Here is a 12425-nt window from a genome sequence, read left to right as displayed (position 1 = left end):
ATTGCCAGTTTCCTTTGCCTCTTTGTTTTGGGTATGACTCCCAACATGAATAAAGTGTTGCCAAGTCACTTAACCTTAAATGTTATTTGTTTTCAAAACAACACACACACACACACACACACACACACACACACACACACACACACACACACCCCGGTCATGAGTATGGTTACTGGAAAATTCAACCCTGTTTTTCTTAAATCTGAAAATATGTTCCAGGAACTTACCAGACTATTTTGAAACAGAGGTTGTTTTGAAATTCTAAGGTTATTCAAACCTGGTATTCTAAACTTAATCACTGATTTTGGCCATAAAACTAAAGCTTATATTCCAGGGAATTCCACATCTCATTGAATGAGCATCTTATATGTTCTGTCAGTTTGGATTAAGTTGTCTCAGATTTGATAAATTAGAATTTCAAATTCCAAAGCAATCACAGTTTTAAATGCCTAGTTTTAAGAGCTAAAAATTGTATCTAAATGACCAATCTTATAGTTTTAAACTAGTAAAATTAAAGCAATAATTCCTAGTATCTAGATTCAATGAAAACGTTAAAGATATATTCACCCAAAGCTGACTAATCAGACCAATGGCTTTTAATTAACTAGAACAATCAAGTTTTGTTTTTTGTTTTTTTGCCTATGATACTGCATTAAAGCCAAAAAATCTTTCTGCTTTGTATATCAAACTATAAATAAGATAAAAATCAGCTCTAGCATATTCCATCAAAATTAGTCAAGCTTCTTATAGACACAGTAGTGATTTAAAAATATTTTTAGCCTGAGTAATGTTGACTATTATAGTCCTGATATACTTCCAAACAGATTCATATGACTTTTTTCTTGCAAAACATAATGTCCTAATTTCTAGATGGAATTTAGTGTTTTACTTTGATTGCTTTGTGCTTTCTTTCTTCCTTTATAAAATAGGTTTATTCTATATTTGGTTTAATGAAACATTTCTTCATAATTAGATGTCTCATGAAATGTACCCATAAAATTTCCTATTTAAAGAAAACATTTTGTGTTTCTTAGTCTCTAATATGAGTACTTATGAACAGGCTTATTTTGAAGCTTTTCAATTGGTGAAGTAGTTTTCTGACTCATTAATTCAACAGATTATGTTTGGATTTGAGCAATAAAAACAATTAAAACTCAACAATAAATCTGTGCCTAGTTTTTTTTTCTCCCTAAAATTAGCACAGTATTGAGAGCACTCTTCTAAGATAACAGGATAGCAAGATAATTTGATCTGTTTCATGTCACTCTTAGTTATCTACTTTTGATTTTCAAATCGGAGTATTTGGCTTTCCTTTGATAATATTTGTTTACTTTGGAGTTTTTATTTTTCAGTTTTGACATTGAATAGAACATGTTACCATTTGCATTTTTTCTCTAATTCTTTTGAATAGAACACATCTATTTCCTTAATGGACCCATCTTACATTTTCAACTTCATTATTTTGCTTTTTTTGACTGCCAATCTTATAATCTTAAAAGGATGGATTTCCATCCTAATTCAAAACCAGATACCTGATTTTCCCAGTATTACGTTGTTTCATTTAGTCTTTTTCTCTATTCAGTTTCAATGCTAAAGTCTTTCAAGAAAACAAAAGGTACCTTATTTATTTAATAAAAATAATGAACCTCTTAATAGAGAGTGTTTTTCTGCAATCAGGAGTTGAATGCAATAATTCTGCTTTATAATATAAAATGTTAGCTATAAATAAGTCACCACTCTTGTACTTTCATCTTCAGAAACACACCTCTGTGGTTTTAATACAACTTACCTTTGGACAGCTCCATGTCTTCCAGTCTTCCCTGAAATCACATATAGATAAGACTGAAACATTCTGGATTCTTTTCAGCCACTGCAAACATATTCGCTCATCAGTAACCCATGTAAGCCAACTGAAATAATAATCACTGCAAACAAATCAAAACAGACAGTCACAACCATAAATCAATATCACATTCAAATAATTTCTTAATTTGTGCTTTCTAAAGGATGTATTTTATTACTCTGAAATATTTATTCCATAGATAAGGAAGGCAAAACATTCCTTTCTCTGCAGAGAAAGTTTAAATATACCTGCTGACTTTTAAAGAATATCTATAAGAGAGTTCATTCATCTAATAGAATTATTTTACACTTGAGTTTTCTCCCAGTTGGGATTTTTATATCTCAGGAAAAAATGTAAGACAGAAGGCCAAAGCTACTGGTCAATCTAGAGGAGAAAAAGCATTAAACTGGTTATTTTCCCATAGCTAAACTCAACTTTTCACTTCTTAACTGGTTGAAAGAGAGCTACGTGGGTAAAAGATAGGCAGGCTTGTGTTGGAAGCTGAGTTTTAGCTGTGACCACGGTCAGGGGTTGAAATTCGGGTTAATAAAATGGAGATGATGTATGCAAAGTAACTCAAACAGTGCTTGGCACAAAGTGGATGTCAATGAAAGGCAGCAATGGTTACTTGGCTCTGAGGGTGAACTTGTAGTTAAGAGAACAACAATGTAAATGAACCACAGAATGTTGGACATTAATATAAAAGGAATCACAGAGCTAGAAGGGGTCTCTGGCTCAGATTCTGGCTTTATCTCCTACTATTTATACTACCTTAGGCTAATTACTTAACATATCCATGCCTCTGTTTCTATATAAAATGGGAATAATAATAGTACCAATTTTAAAGCTTTCTGTAAAGATCTACTGAGAACGCTTAAAGCGCTTACAAACTATGCTCACTACATAGTGAGTGCTCAAAAAACGTTAGCGGGCTTCCCTGGTGGCGCAGTGGTTGAGAATCTGCCTGCCAATGCAGGGGACACGGGTTCGAGCCCTGGTCTGGGAAGATCCCACATGCCGCGGAGCAACTAGGCCCGTGAGCCACAACTGCTGAGCCTGCGCGTCTGGAGCCTGTGCTCCGCAACAAGAGAGGCCGCGACAGTGAGAGGCCCGCGCACCGCGATGAAGAGTGGCCCCCGCTTGCCACAACTGGAGAAAGCCCTCGCACAGAAACGAAGACCCAACACAGCCAAAAATAAATAAATAAATAAAAATAAATGTACTAAAAAAAAAAAAAATGTTAGCTATTGCTATTGTATTGTTAGTATTTTACAGATGCTTAAACAAGCCTCATGACTCCTTACATGATGCTCTTCCTATCATTCTGCTTGCATCCTAAGGAGAATGACACATAAAAAACCAGATGTATTCAGTCAAGTTTTCATCAACTAGATTAGGGTGGGGAATAATGGATAATTTAAAAAATTAAAGCCATTTTTGATTATCTGAGAGTGGATTCATCTTGGCAAAGCCCAGCAGAGGCCTCTGATGAAGTTTTTTTCCTATTAGTGATCAATCATCTGGCCCCGGCTGACTTTCCTTCCTGAGGCAGGGGGAGAGGAGTCAAGCCTTGGCCTGATAGGGTGTGGGAAGGGGTAAGGAGGACCACCAGGCAGGGCTTGGGGACCCCTCCCCTTTACCCACTTCAACCTGAATGACCAGGACTAATCAGACAAGATGTACATAGGGCACCATGCTGGGGAAATGAGAATGCTTCTGTCCCCGTCTGCCTGCAGTTAATCCCAAAACAGATAATTCTACAACCAGACCGTTTCAAATAGACTGCATCCTAGTGAAAAACGCTAATAGTTGGAGAGGGTTGGTGTATCTTCTCCTGTTTGTCATACACGTGTGATAAGCATGATCTACAAACCCTGGGAGAAAGTAGGTCAGACTTGAAAGAAGCCAGGGTGAGGGTATATACGAATTTTACTATCTCTCTGTTTGTCTCTAGCTTACACTCACACATCCAGAAGTAGCACTTAGACTGACCACCATGGTCATCTTTACACGTGTGAAAAGGGCTAATATTTTCAAATCAATTTAAGAAACTTATTTGTGAATTTCAGTTTTTGTTATATATTTAGCTGGGCATGCTAATTTTGTGTATTTATTTATTTTTGCTGTAGCATATACATCATAAACTCATTAGAAAAGAAATGTAAACCTTGATGAAGAAATTTCAGTGTTAAAATTCAGTTTGAAAAGTGGGAAGCAACAGAGATTAATATACCTTGAGGCTATCATTGCTGGAACTGGCACTTCTCTGGGACCTACGTGCTCAGGATAAGTGCCATCAACAATAAAGATCCGAACAATGGGGTTCTTAGCTCCAGCCTGTGAAGAAAATGGAGATATATAAGCTCATAAAATTCTAATTATCACCAACATTTTAAAGACAGTTTAGGAATTTAGGTATATTTTTATAAGCTAACAATGTTAGGTATATTATTGTTGAAAGCATTCTAATTAGAACATGACCACGAATTTCACTGCAGTGCAATTACAAATATTGTGCAACCAGAGTGAAAACACATATTCTAAGTGATCAATGAGGGAGCTTTGATTCATAGGGAACAATATTTGGGCTATAAAAATGCAGTTCCATAAGTGATATTCTCTTTTCTGACTTTTAAGACAGATATTTCCCATTATTATTGTTATTAGGATAATTATAATAATATTTCTTCATGTGCCAAGGGGAGTGCTGAGGGGGATTGATTTTGGGAAGGGAGGGGAAAGAATAGATCATGAAAGATACCTTTTGCTTTTACCCTGTAATTTGGTCTAGGACAATTACCAGACAGTCTACTAGCTGGTTACATTATTACTGCTATCAATACTCCCAAATTAGGAAAATTCCACCTCAGAATAAAGTGTCATGGGATTTACGCTGTTCTTGCTTTGTGCTTTACGTGCTAGTATATGCCCTAGATTTACATGACAGTATAGTTCATGCCCAGACATCTTCTTAGAGTTCTGTTATTTTACCACAGAAAAAGAGAATCTTATAATTGTCAAACAATTTAAATCCACAAAATTTAGATATATAGCCATAAATGGCTCCATGCTGTTTGGCTTTATCTAAGAAATTGTCCAGGCTCTCCTCACACCTTCCTGTTTCACTCTGAGGTTTAGGTGGGGCTTTCTGCTTCTTTTGAGTTGTCTCACTTCTCAGTTCAATGTCAGATGTTTCAGCAACTTCAGCCTTCAAAGAAACATGAGAATTTGGGTCCTGACTTCTCTGTCAGTGTGAGTTACTACTCAGTTCTGGATTTCTTCATCTCTTCCTGCACCCTACAACCTTCTAAAGATCCAAGTTCTTTTACATCTTTTGGGTTCCAAGTATCATACCTCTCACTTCCAAACATCTCAGCTTTCAGACTTTATATACAACCCCTGAGGGGTCTCTTACCTAAGCACTCATCTCCTACCCATTGCCTTTTCTCAAAAGACTTTTAACATAGATTTTAGACTATCTGGAATTTCTATTTCTCTCGCTATGGCCACTTTGACTTGCTTTGGAATCCACTTGTGTGTGTGCATATCCATCCTGTCTTTGTCACATATAGGGACCCATTGGCTCCATCTATGACAGTGTTCCCCTTGGCAAGGGAAAACAATAGTGACTTAAGAACAAAGAGCTAAATTCTAAAATCACTTCCACTCCTTGTGCAAGAGGAGAATTTATGATTTGATGCCCTTTCAGATTTCCTGTCTAAATTAAATTAGGATACGACGTTTCTCCACCGTGACCTGGCCATTCTTCTTTTGCATACAGGTTGACTCTCTTGAGACATGGGACTGCATGTGAAGTATGTAAGCTAAGGATTCTAGTATGTTTATATGAGAAACTTAGGGCTTATACCATGTCTAATTCCCTCAAAGAAGGACTTAGGCTCATAAACTTAACCTACCATGTATGTCCAGAAAAGACCATAACTCAGGCTTACTTCGACCCGACAGGAACACCACATTCAACATTTTAATTTCTCATTCAACTTTGAATTTACATGAGAATTCAAGAGGGAATTGCAAAACAGAACTTTACCCGAATTTGGAGCATGAAATATGAAAAAAATTAAAATTAAGTTAAGCTTGTTTTTCCTCCATGATCTAGACCATATGTTTTTCAAAGACTCTGCAATGGATTTTGCAAAGACTACTTCATCCAGCCCAACCAGATGTCCAAAGCAACAGATGTCCACATAAATAATAGAGCACAGTACAATGTTTGCCTTACAATGCACAAGGATAAGAAGCTCTCCAAACTTGTTGATCCCACCTCTATTCATGGTATTGGTTGCTCATTTTGACACCAGGGAAATGGAAGCATCTGCTAAAAGTATTCCACATACCTTTGGGTATGGAATATTTATTGTTCTAGGATATTGTTCATCGCCATAATAGGAATAGGCAATAACTGGTATCTCTGTATCATTAAATTCTGCATATGCCAAAAATTTTCCATTAGGAGACCACCAGAGAGCATATTTTGTAGCAAGCATTTCCTCTGAAAAATAAATACTACCATATTAATTACTATGACAGTGTACTGTTAAAATCATCATAAATACTTCAAAATACATTGTATATAGCCATTTATTAACTGAAATAATTTATTTAATGTGGATGTGACATATGCCATGCTTTGGTTATCAAAAGATAAATGATCTAGGTTTAGAGGAATAGTTTAACTTAATACCCCATATCAAACATCAATTAGTCTTCTGGGGAATTGACATTAATCAGAAATGTAATTTTTAAAATAAATAGTAAACATCTCAACAATAATTAATTTTCCCTTTTGGGGCCGCTTCTGATTTTTACAGTCATCTAAAGTAGCCAAAACAAGGAGAACTGTACTTATACTACAGAGTGACATAAATTTGAAAGTTGACTTTCTCTCCTGGGAATATTTTTTAAAAAACCAGTTAATTCAGTTATATACATTTTTAATAAAGGCAAGGACTAGAAGACCTTTTAAAGTCCAGTTAATTCCTAGATACTACATGACCCAGAAAGAGGACAAAATTCATGAACGCATCAAGAACCGAGAATATTTTCCTGCAAAATAATACAGACAGTTGTTTAGTTTTGGAAAAAAGGTTTATTTTGCAAGAAAAAAACAAACCCGAGAAAATGTACTAACACAGCATCTAAGGACCATATACTTCTTGGAATATAAATTATTACTACTACTTTATAATGCTCATGAAAATAAATTCTACAAGTCAGATGACAAGATTTTGTTCTTTCAGAATTTGCACGTCCTGTTCATAACCTGATAACAGCTTTCAGAAATGCCACCATTCATCTCAGTAACATACCACTCATCTAAACGTTACTAAACGTGTGCGATTATTTTCAATTAAAAGCCTAACGGCAGCAGTAAAAAAAGAATACAGCGTACCTTCATAAACCCAGTCTGGGATTCCATTAAATATTTTATTTTCTTTTCCATTATATGTTATTTGAAAAGGTGGGTCTTCTGGTCTTTGTTTCAGATAGACATTGTTTTGATAGACATATGCCTAGAAGTGGTGGTAAGTTAGTTAACAAGGAGAAATTTCATAAGAAATACAATAAAACCTGCATATTTGTGTTAATTATTCACCTAATACTTTTAAAAAGAGTGCTAATCCAGATGCAAAAAGCTTCATAACTAAGATATCATTTTAATAGGTCAAGAAACCCCAACGAACTTACATTAACATTATGATTTTTAACATAACATAAAAATTATGATTTTAAAGTCTATATATTAAATAGAGAATAAAGCCTACTATTATATTCGTTGCCTTTATTACCTAAATAAATAATTGTGTATATTGACAGAAAGTCAAATAAATCTCTGAATATTAATAGCTAGCCAGATCTAATCTTTATTTAGAGTGCTTAAATAAGAGCTTGGACAAAATTTCATGTTGTCTGAAGCTAGTCTGGGAAACTTGTGAAAACCATATTTTTCCTGAGCTTTCTGGCACAACGCATTCTGGCTGAGTATAAGGATAAAGTTTTTGACTGCGATATTTAAAGAAGTCTATCCATGAGCTTGAGATTTTACGGAATTCTCAGATGGGTTTCAATTTATCAAAACTCTTCCCGTTTTTAACCACTTAAAATAGTCATAAATGTATTTTTTTTTTTCTTTCAGGCATGGAAATTTAACAAAGGCCAAAATCAAATGGCTCCTCTTTTATTTGAATGATTAAACACTTCTATAATTTAAACATTTACTAATTTACTCCCAACAGGCGACCAGCATAAATACTGAATTGGACGAGGAAGCTCATTTCTTCTTATAAACTCTCTAGAAGAAAAGAAAGAAAATAAATAAATACACTTTGCTGTTCAATGCAAATAACAGGTATAAAAAGAAAAAATAAACAAACAATAAACATAAAGCATCATCGTTTCTGCTTCTTCAAACCTAATGGAAAAAATGTGACAACATGGGACAGAGGACATGGGGTAGTAGTTGGAATTCTTCACTAGTTACTTACAGGTCATTTAACTTCTGACCTTTTATATTGAGGTGAGTGGATTAAAGGGTTATAGACTGAAAAAGTGGGAATACCTCCAGAAATTACCTAATGGAACCCCCCTCATCTTATGGAAAGTAAACTTGAGGTTAGAGAAATGATATGACTTTTTAAACATCATATTGCTAGCTCTTGGAAGACCCCTCATTAAACTCAAGCCTTTTAACCCTCAGGACTGTAAAATGTGTACACACCAGGCTGAGATGGTTGCTGAAGTGCCTTCCAGCTCTGAAATTCTATAATTGTGCTGAAGTTTAATATGTACTCTTCCACATTTTCATTCACAACCGCCATCTCTGTGAATGCATATGCATTTCAAATTTTTGAAAATAAGATGCCATTTGACAATCTCCCCAGGGATCTGACTTGAAATCAGAAAAGGAAAGGAACATCTGATCTCAAGCTAAACTGAAAAAACAGATCATATACTGGGCAGTATGCCTTAAGCTTGAAAGTCCTCCACTCCACCCATGGGGAAATTTCAAATATATTATTGACCAAAAATCTCACTTTGATGCTTAGAGTTGCCCTGCAAATACTCAATCGACTGACTTGCACTGTGGAGTTTCTACAGTTCTACGGCAAGAATGTGTTCAGATTTTTATAAGTGTTAAAGAGTTGTAGGATGCCGTGCTTAAGTTTTGACTATTATTTTCTTGAAGACTGTATGAATAGTTTCATCAAGAATGCTTTTGTGGAGATGCAAAACAAGACCTGCCTCCAAAGTATAATGTGAGGAGCCTGAAGGAAGACTCCTTGTCTCCCCCCTCCAAAAAAAATCTCTCCAACTTGGACCTAACATATGCTTGATATTTCTACTTTTCCCATTCTTCTAAATTTTGGACACCTGTGAAGACTTGCAACACACATTACCTTGATTTAACTTATTAGGTCATGAAGTATGAGGCCTAGCGACCAATGAGGGAAATGGCACTAGACAGATCAGCTTTGATTGGAGAAAGAGTGATGGCCCCGGAGGAAGGAGACTATTGGTGCTGCAGTGGGAATCCTGATTGCTGGAGGGCAGTTTATGAGCACCAGGCCCCTGGGAAGTCTGGAACAGATCAACATATGAGGGCACAGGCAAAAGAATGTCCCAGAAGAGAAGACATTCATCCCTGGTTTACAATTCTCTCTCAAACCAGTGTCCACATTACCTTTGACATTGTAACACTGCCTTAGGTTTCCATATACCAAGGAATCATCTATGCAAGCATGCAGACAGCACCAAGCTGAAAATCTCAGTGCACAGTTTCTTCGTGGCAGGCAGGTCACCACAGCTGCCATTGTCTGTGTTTTACAGTATGAGAGAAAGCGGAGGAGCGTGCTTTACAAAGGCTGTCATCCCCTCAGTAATCCTTCCCTTGCTTGAAATCAGAATTATCTTCATTTTCTCTATGGTAGATTTTTTATAAACCTTTTGGAGGCACATAGAAGACTTGGAATGAGTGATATTCAGTCTTGCCTTGAATCTCAACAAATTTGTCATTCTTCACTCCTTAAATTATGGTATATTTACCTGATAAAAAACCAGTCTGGCAAATTAGATAGTTGTGCAAGAAAAAAACAAACAAAATAGTGGTTTGATTAAATTCACTGTACAAAAGCTAAATATTTAAAATGATTCTAGGCCATAAAGCTTATACAAACCATGATTGAAATATTAGTATTGTCATCTCCTTTTGGAGTGCTGTTTAATTTGGTGAACCTCAACATAGGTAGGATGTGGAGAATTTCAAAATGATTAAAAGAAAAACAAAGAAATGATTAAAGCCTTAAGAAATTCTACTGAAAGAGTAAGGTTTCCACTTCACTAGTCTAAATGTTTCTTGAGAATAGGGTTGGCACCTCAAGCTCATTTGTGTCTCCCCACATATGCTTTTCACATAGTAAGTGCTCAATAAACACTTCTTGAATTTGGTAACAATGTGGATATAGAGAAAAAGACTCAGAGTGCATTAGATGGATTTAGAGTCTACGTTACATAGCAGTTCCTATTTCTTAATTTGACAGTTTAAGAAGATCAGAGTTATTCTTTTCTGAACATTTAAAAGAAGTAGAAAGATAAAGTTTTTTTAAATTTTTGTGTTCTTACTAGACAAAAGGAGAAATAGACCATAAGATTTTTCAGTACCTCTTCAAGCCATACAATTATTTTCACTTTTATATAACAGCAAATAGGATATCACATTAAGATGAGTAATTTAACCAATTCATTGTCCATACTTAGTCAGAAAGATTTTTCTAAAGTGCAAATCTGATCATGTCATTTCCCATTTAAAACCGTTCAGTGATTCCCTATTGTCATCAGAATGAGATCTAAACTCTTCTTAATGGTTTCCTCATTATTATTTGGCCCATGATTTCTGGCCTCAACTCCTTCCCAAACTTACACCACCTCCTACTAGTAAGCATGCCCTCCTCCAATTTCAACTCAACTGACCTACTTTGAGTTTGCCAAACACTTCGTGCTTTCGTTTCCCTTTGGGCCTTTACATGTTGTTCTTTCTGCCAGGAATTCTCTCCCTCAGCTCTTTGCCTACCTACTCATTCATTTAATTTTTTTTCTTTTAAACTGTAAATATTTCAAATAATTAAACATAAAGATAAAGAAAATAATATAATAGATGACAATTTAGCATCTAAATTTAAAAGATATTATCATTTTACATTTTAAAAAACAATTCGTTTAAAATTAATTAAATTTAAATTAAATGCTGCATCTCCCTCCCTTCTGCTTCCTTCCAATGAAGGAGCCCCCTCTCCCCAACATTGTGTATCATTCCCATGCATTTTTGGTACTTTTATAAATATGTGTATTTTTATAAATTATATATTTATAATTTGGTGTTCAAAAGTAGGAAAAGTAAAACTATAGAGTGTATAAAAATGTAAGATATTAGTCAAATAAAAAGAGGTGAATATTCCAAAGGAGTATTTCTTTGAATTTCTTAAGTTGTATAGGTATACATATATTGTAAAGAAGTAAGAAATTAAGACCAGAAACAAGAGAACGCAGTCTTAATCTCAAATCAGAGTCTGGAGTGAAAAAGTCTCTATATGAGACTTAAGTAGTGTTAATAAAAAGACATGAAGTTTTACCCATTTGTAAGATGGTAGATGTGATACGTTGCTGTGTAAGAGTATCTCCAAAGCTGTCAGGAAGAAGAGGCAAAGACAAATCATGATTCTTAAAAAGCTCAGGTCAATAATGTATAATCATAGGTCACTCAATTCAAGCTTCAGAATTATAAAAGGACTATTTTCACAAGGCACTAGGAAAGACATGTTTCAATTCTAAATGAGTCTCATTTAAAGAGTTTTACTGGGGACTTTTGTGCTGTTCGTCCAAATTCCAGAACTAATCTCAGCAGTGATTCAACCCTCACTCCATAAAAAGCATATCCAAAGACATTTCTTAACATAAAAAGCTTTTCTCTGACACACTCTACCCTAAAAAATGTTCCCTTTATGCTTTACCTTGATTGAAGTAAAACCACTATAATTTCCAAGTCCCATAAACATTACCCTGCACCTGGGTAATTATTATGATAATAACCCTTTAAAATTGGGTGAAGAGAAGTTATTCGACATATAGTTTTGTTGCAAAATGCTTGCTTTTCTTTGAGCATAGTTTTTTAAAATAGTAGAGACTGAAAAAATAAATAAGAGCTATATAGCGTATAATTCCTCCAGAAAAAAACTGCTCGTTTCTCATTAAGTTTATTTGTGCTGTGGTTAGTGAATAAAGCAAGTATTATTCTGGATTTTGTTTCCTAAAGGGCTTTCAAACTTTTGGCAAAGAAGCTCCAGTGGATTGAAACATATCTTTCTGAAGATTGCAGGTGACCAAGACCTGGTCCGTTGGAAAATAATCAGCTGTCTGAACAATGGGGGAGGGGCAAGCTTGACTTTTCATTCTGTGTATTAAGGGAGCTTTGCATCTCAAGTAGAATATGAAAAATGGCAGTTAAAACAAAAGGTTCTTGATCTAAGAGTAACTATTAGACGTTGAATTTGATAGTAAATTCTTCTTC

The 12425-nt window shown here is 35.1% G+C and overlaps 1 protein-coding gene across 5 annotated transcripts in view; it reads right to left on the bottom strand.

Moving 5' to 3' along the window:
* Nucleotides 1-12425, bottom strand: part of FAP (fibroblast activation protein alpha) — a 78799-nt gene that overhangs the window by 39684 nt on the left and 26690 nt on the right. For all 5 annotated transcript variants that reach the window (XR_014245548.1, XR_014245549.1, XM_082395289.1 and 2 more), the window contains 6 exons: nucleotides 11491-11543; nucleotides 8084-8156; nucleotides 7257-7377; nucleotides 6202-6356; nucleotides 4077-4180; nucleotides 1790-1925 (listed from right to left, as the gene is read on the bottom strand). Coding sequence is in view for 3 of the 5 variants with exons in the window: in XM_082395289.1 (XP_082251415.1) it covers nucleotides 1790-1925; nucleotides 4077-4180; nucleotides 6202-6356; nucleotides 7257-7377; nucleotides 8084-8156; nucleotides 11491-11543 (642 nt within the window). In the remaining 2 variants the exon portion in view is untranslated. The remainder of the gene's footprint in view (nucleotides 1-1789; nucleotides 1926-4076; nucleotides 4181-6201; nucleotides 6357-7256; nucleotides 7378-8083; nucleotides 8157-11490; nucleotides 11544-12425) is intronic.

The sequence above is a fragment of the Balaenoptera borealis genome, assembly GCF_965194805.1.
Source record: "Balaenoptera borealis genome assembly, chromosome: 6".
NCBI lineage: Eukaryota > Metazoa > Chordata > Mammalia > Artiodactyla > Balaenopteridae > Balaenoptera > Balaenoptera borealis.
Note: the sequence above shows the minus strand (reverse complement) of the source record. Positions and strands in the feature narration are given on the sequence as shown.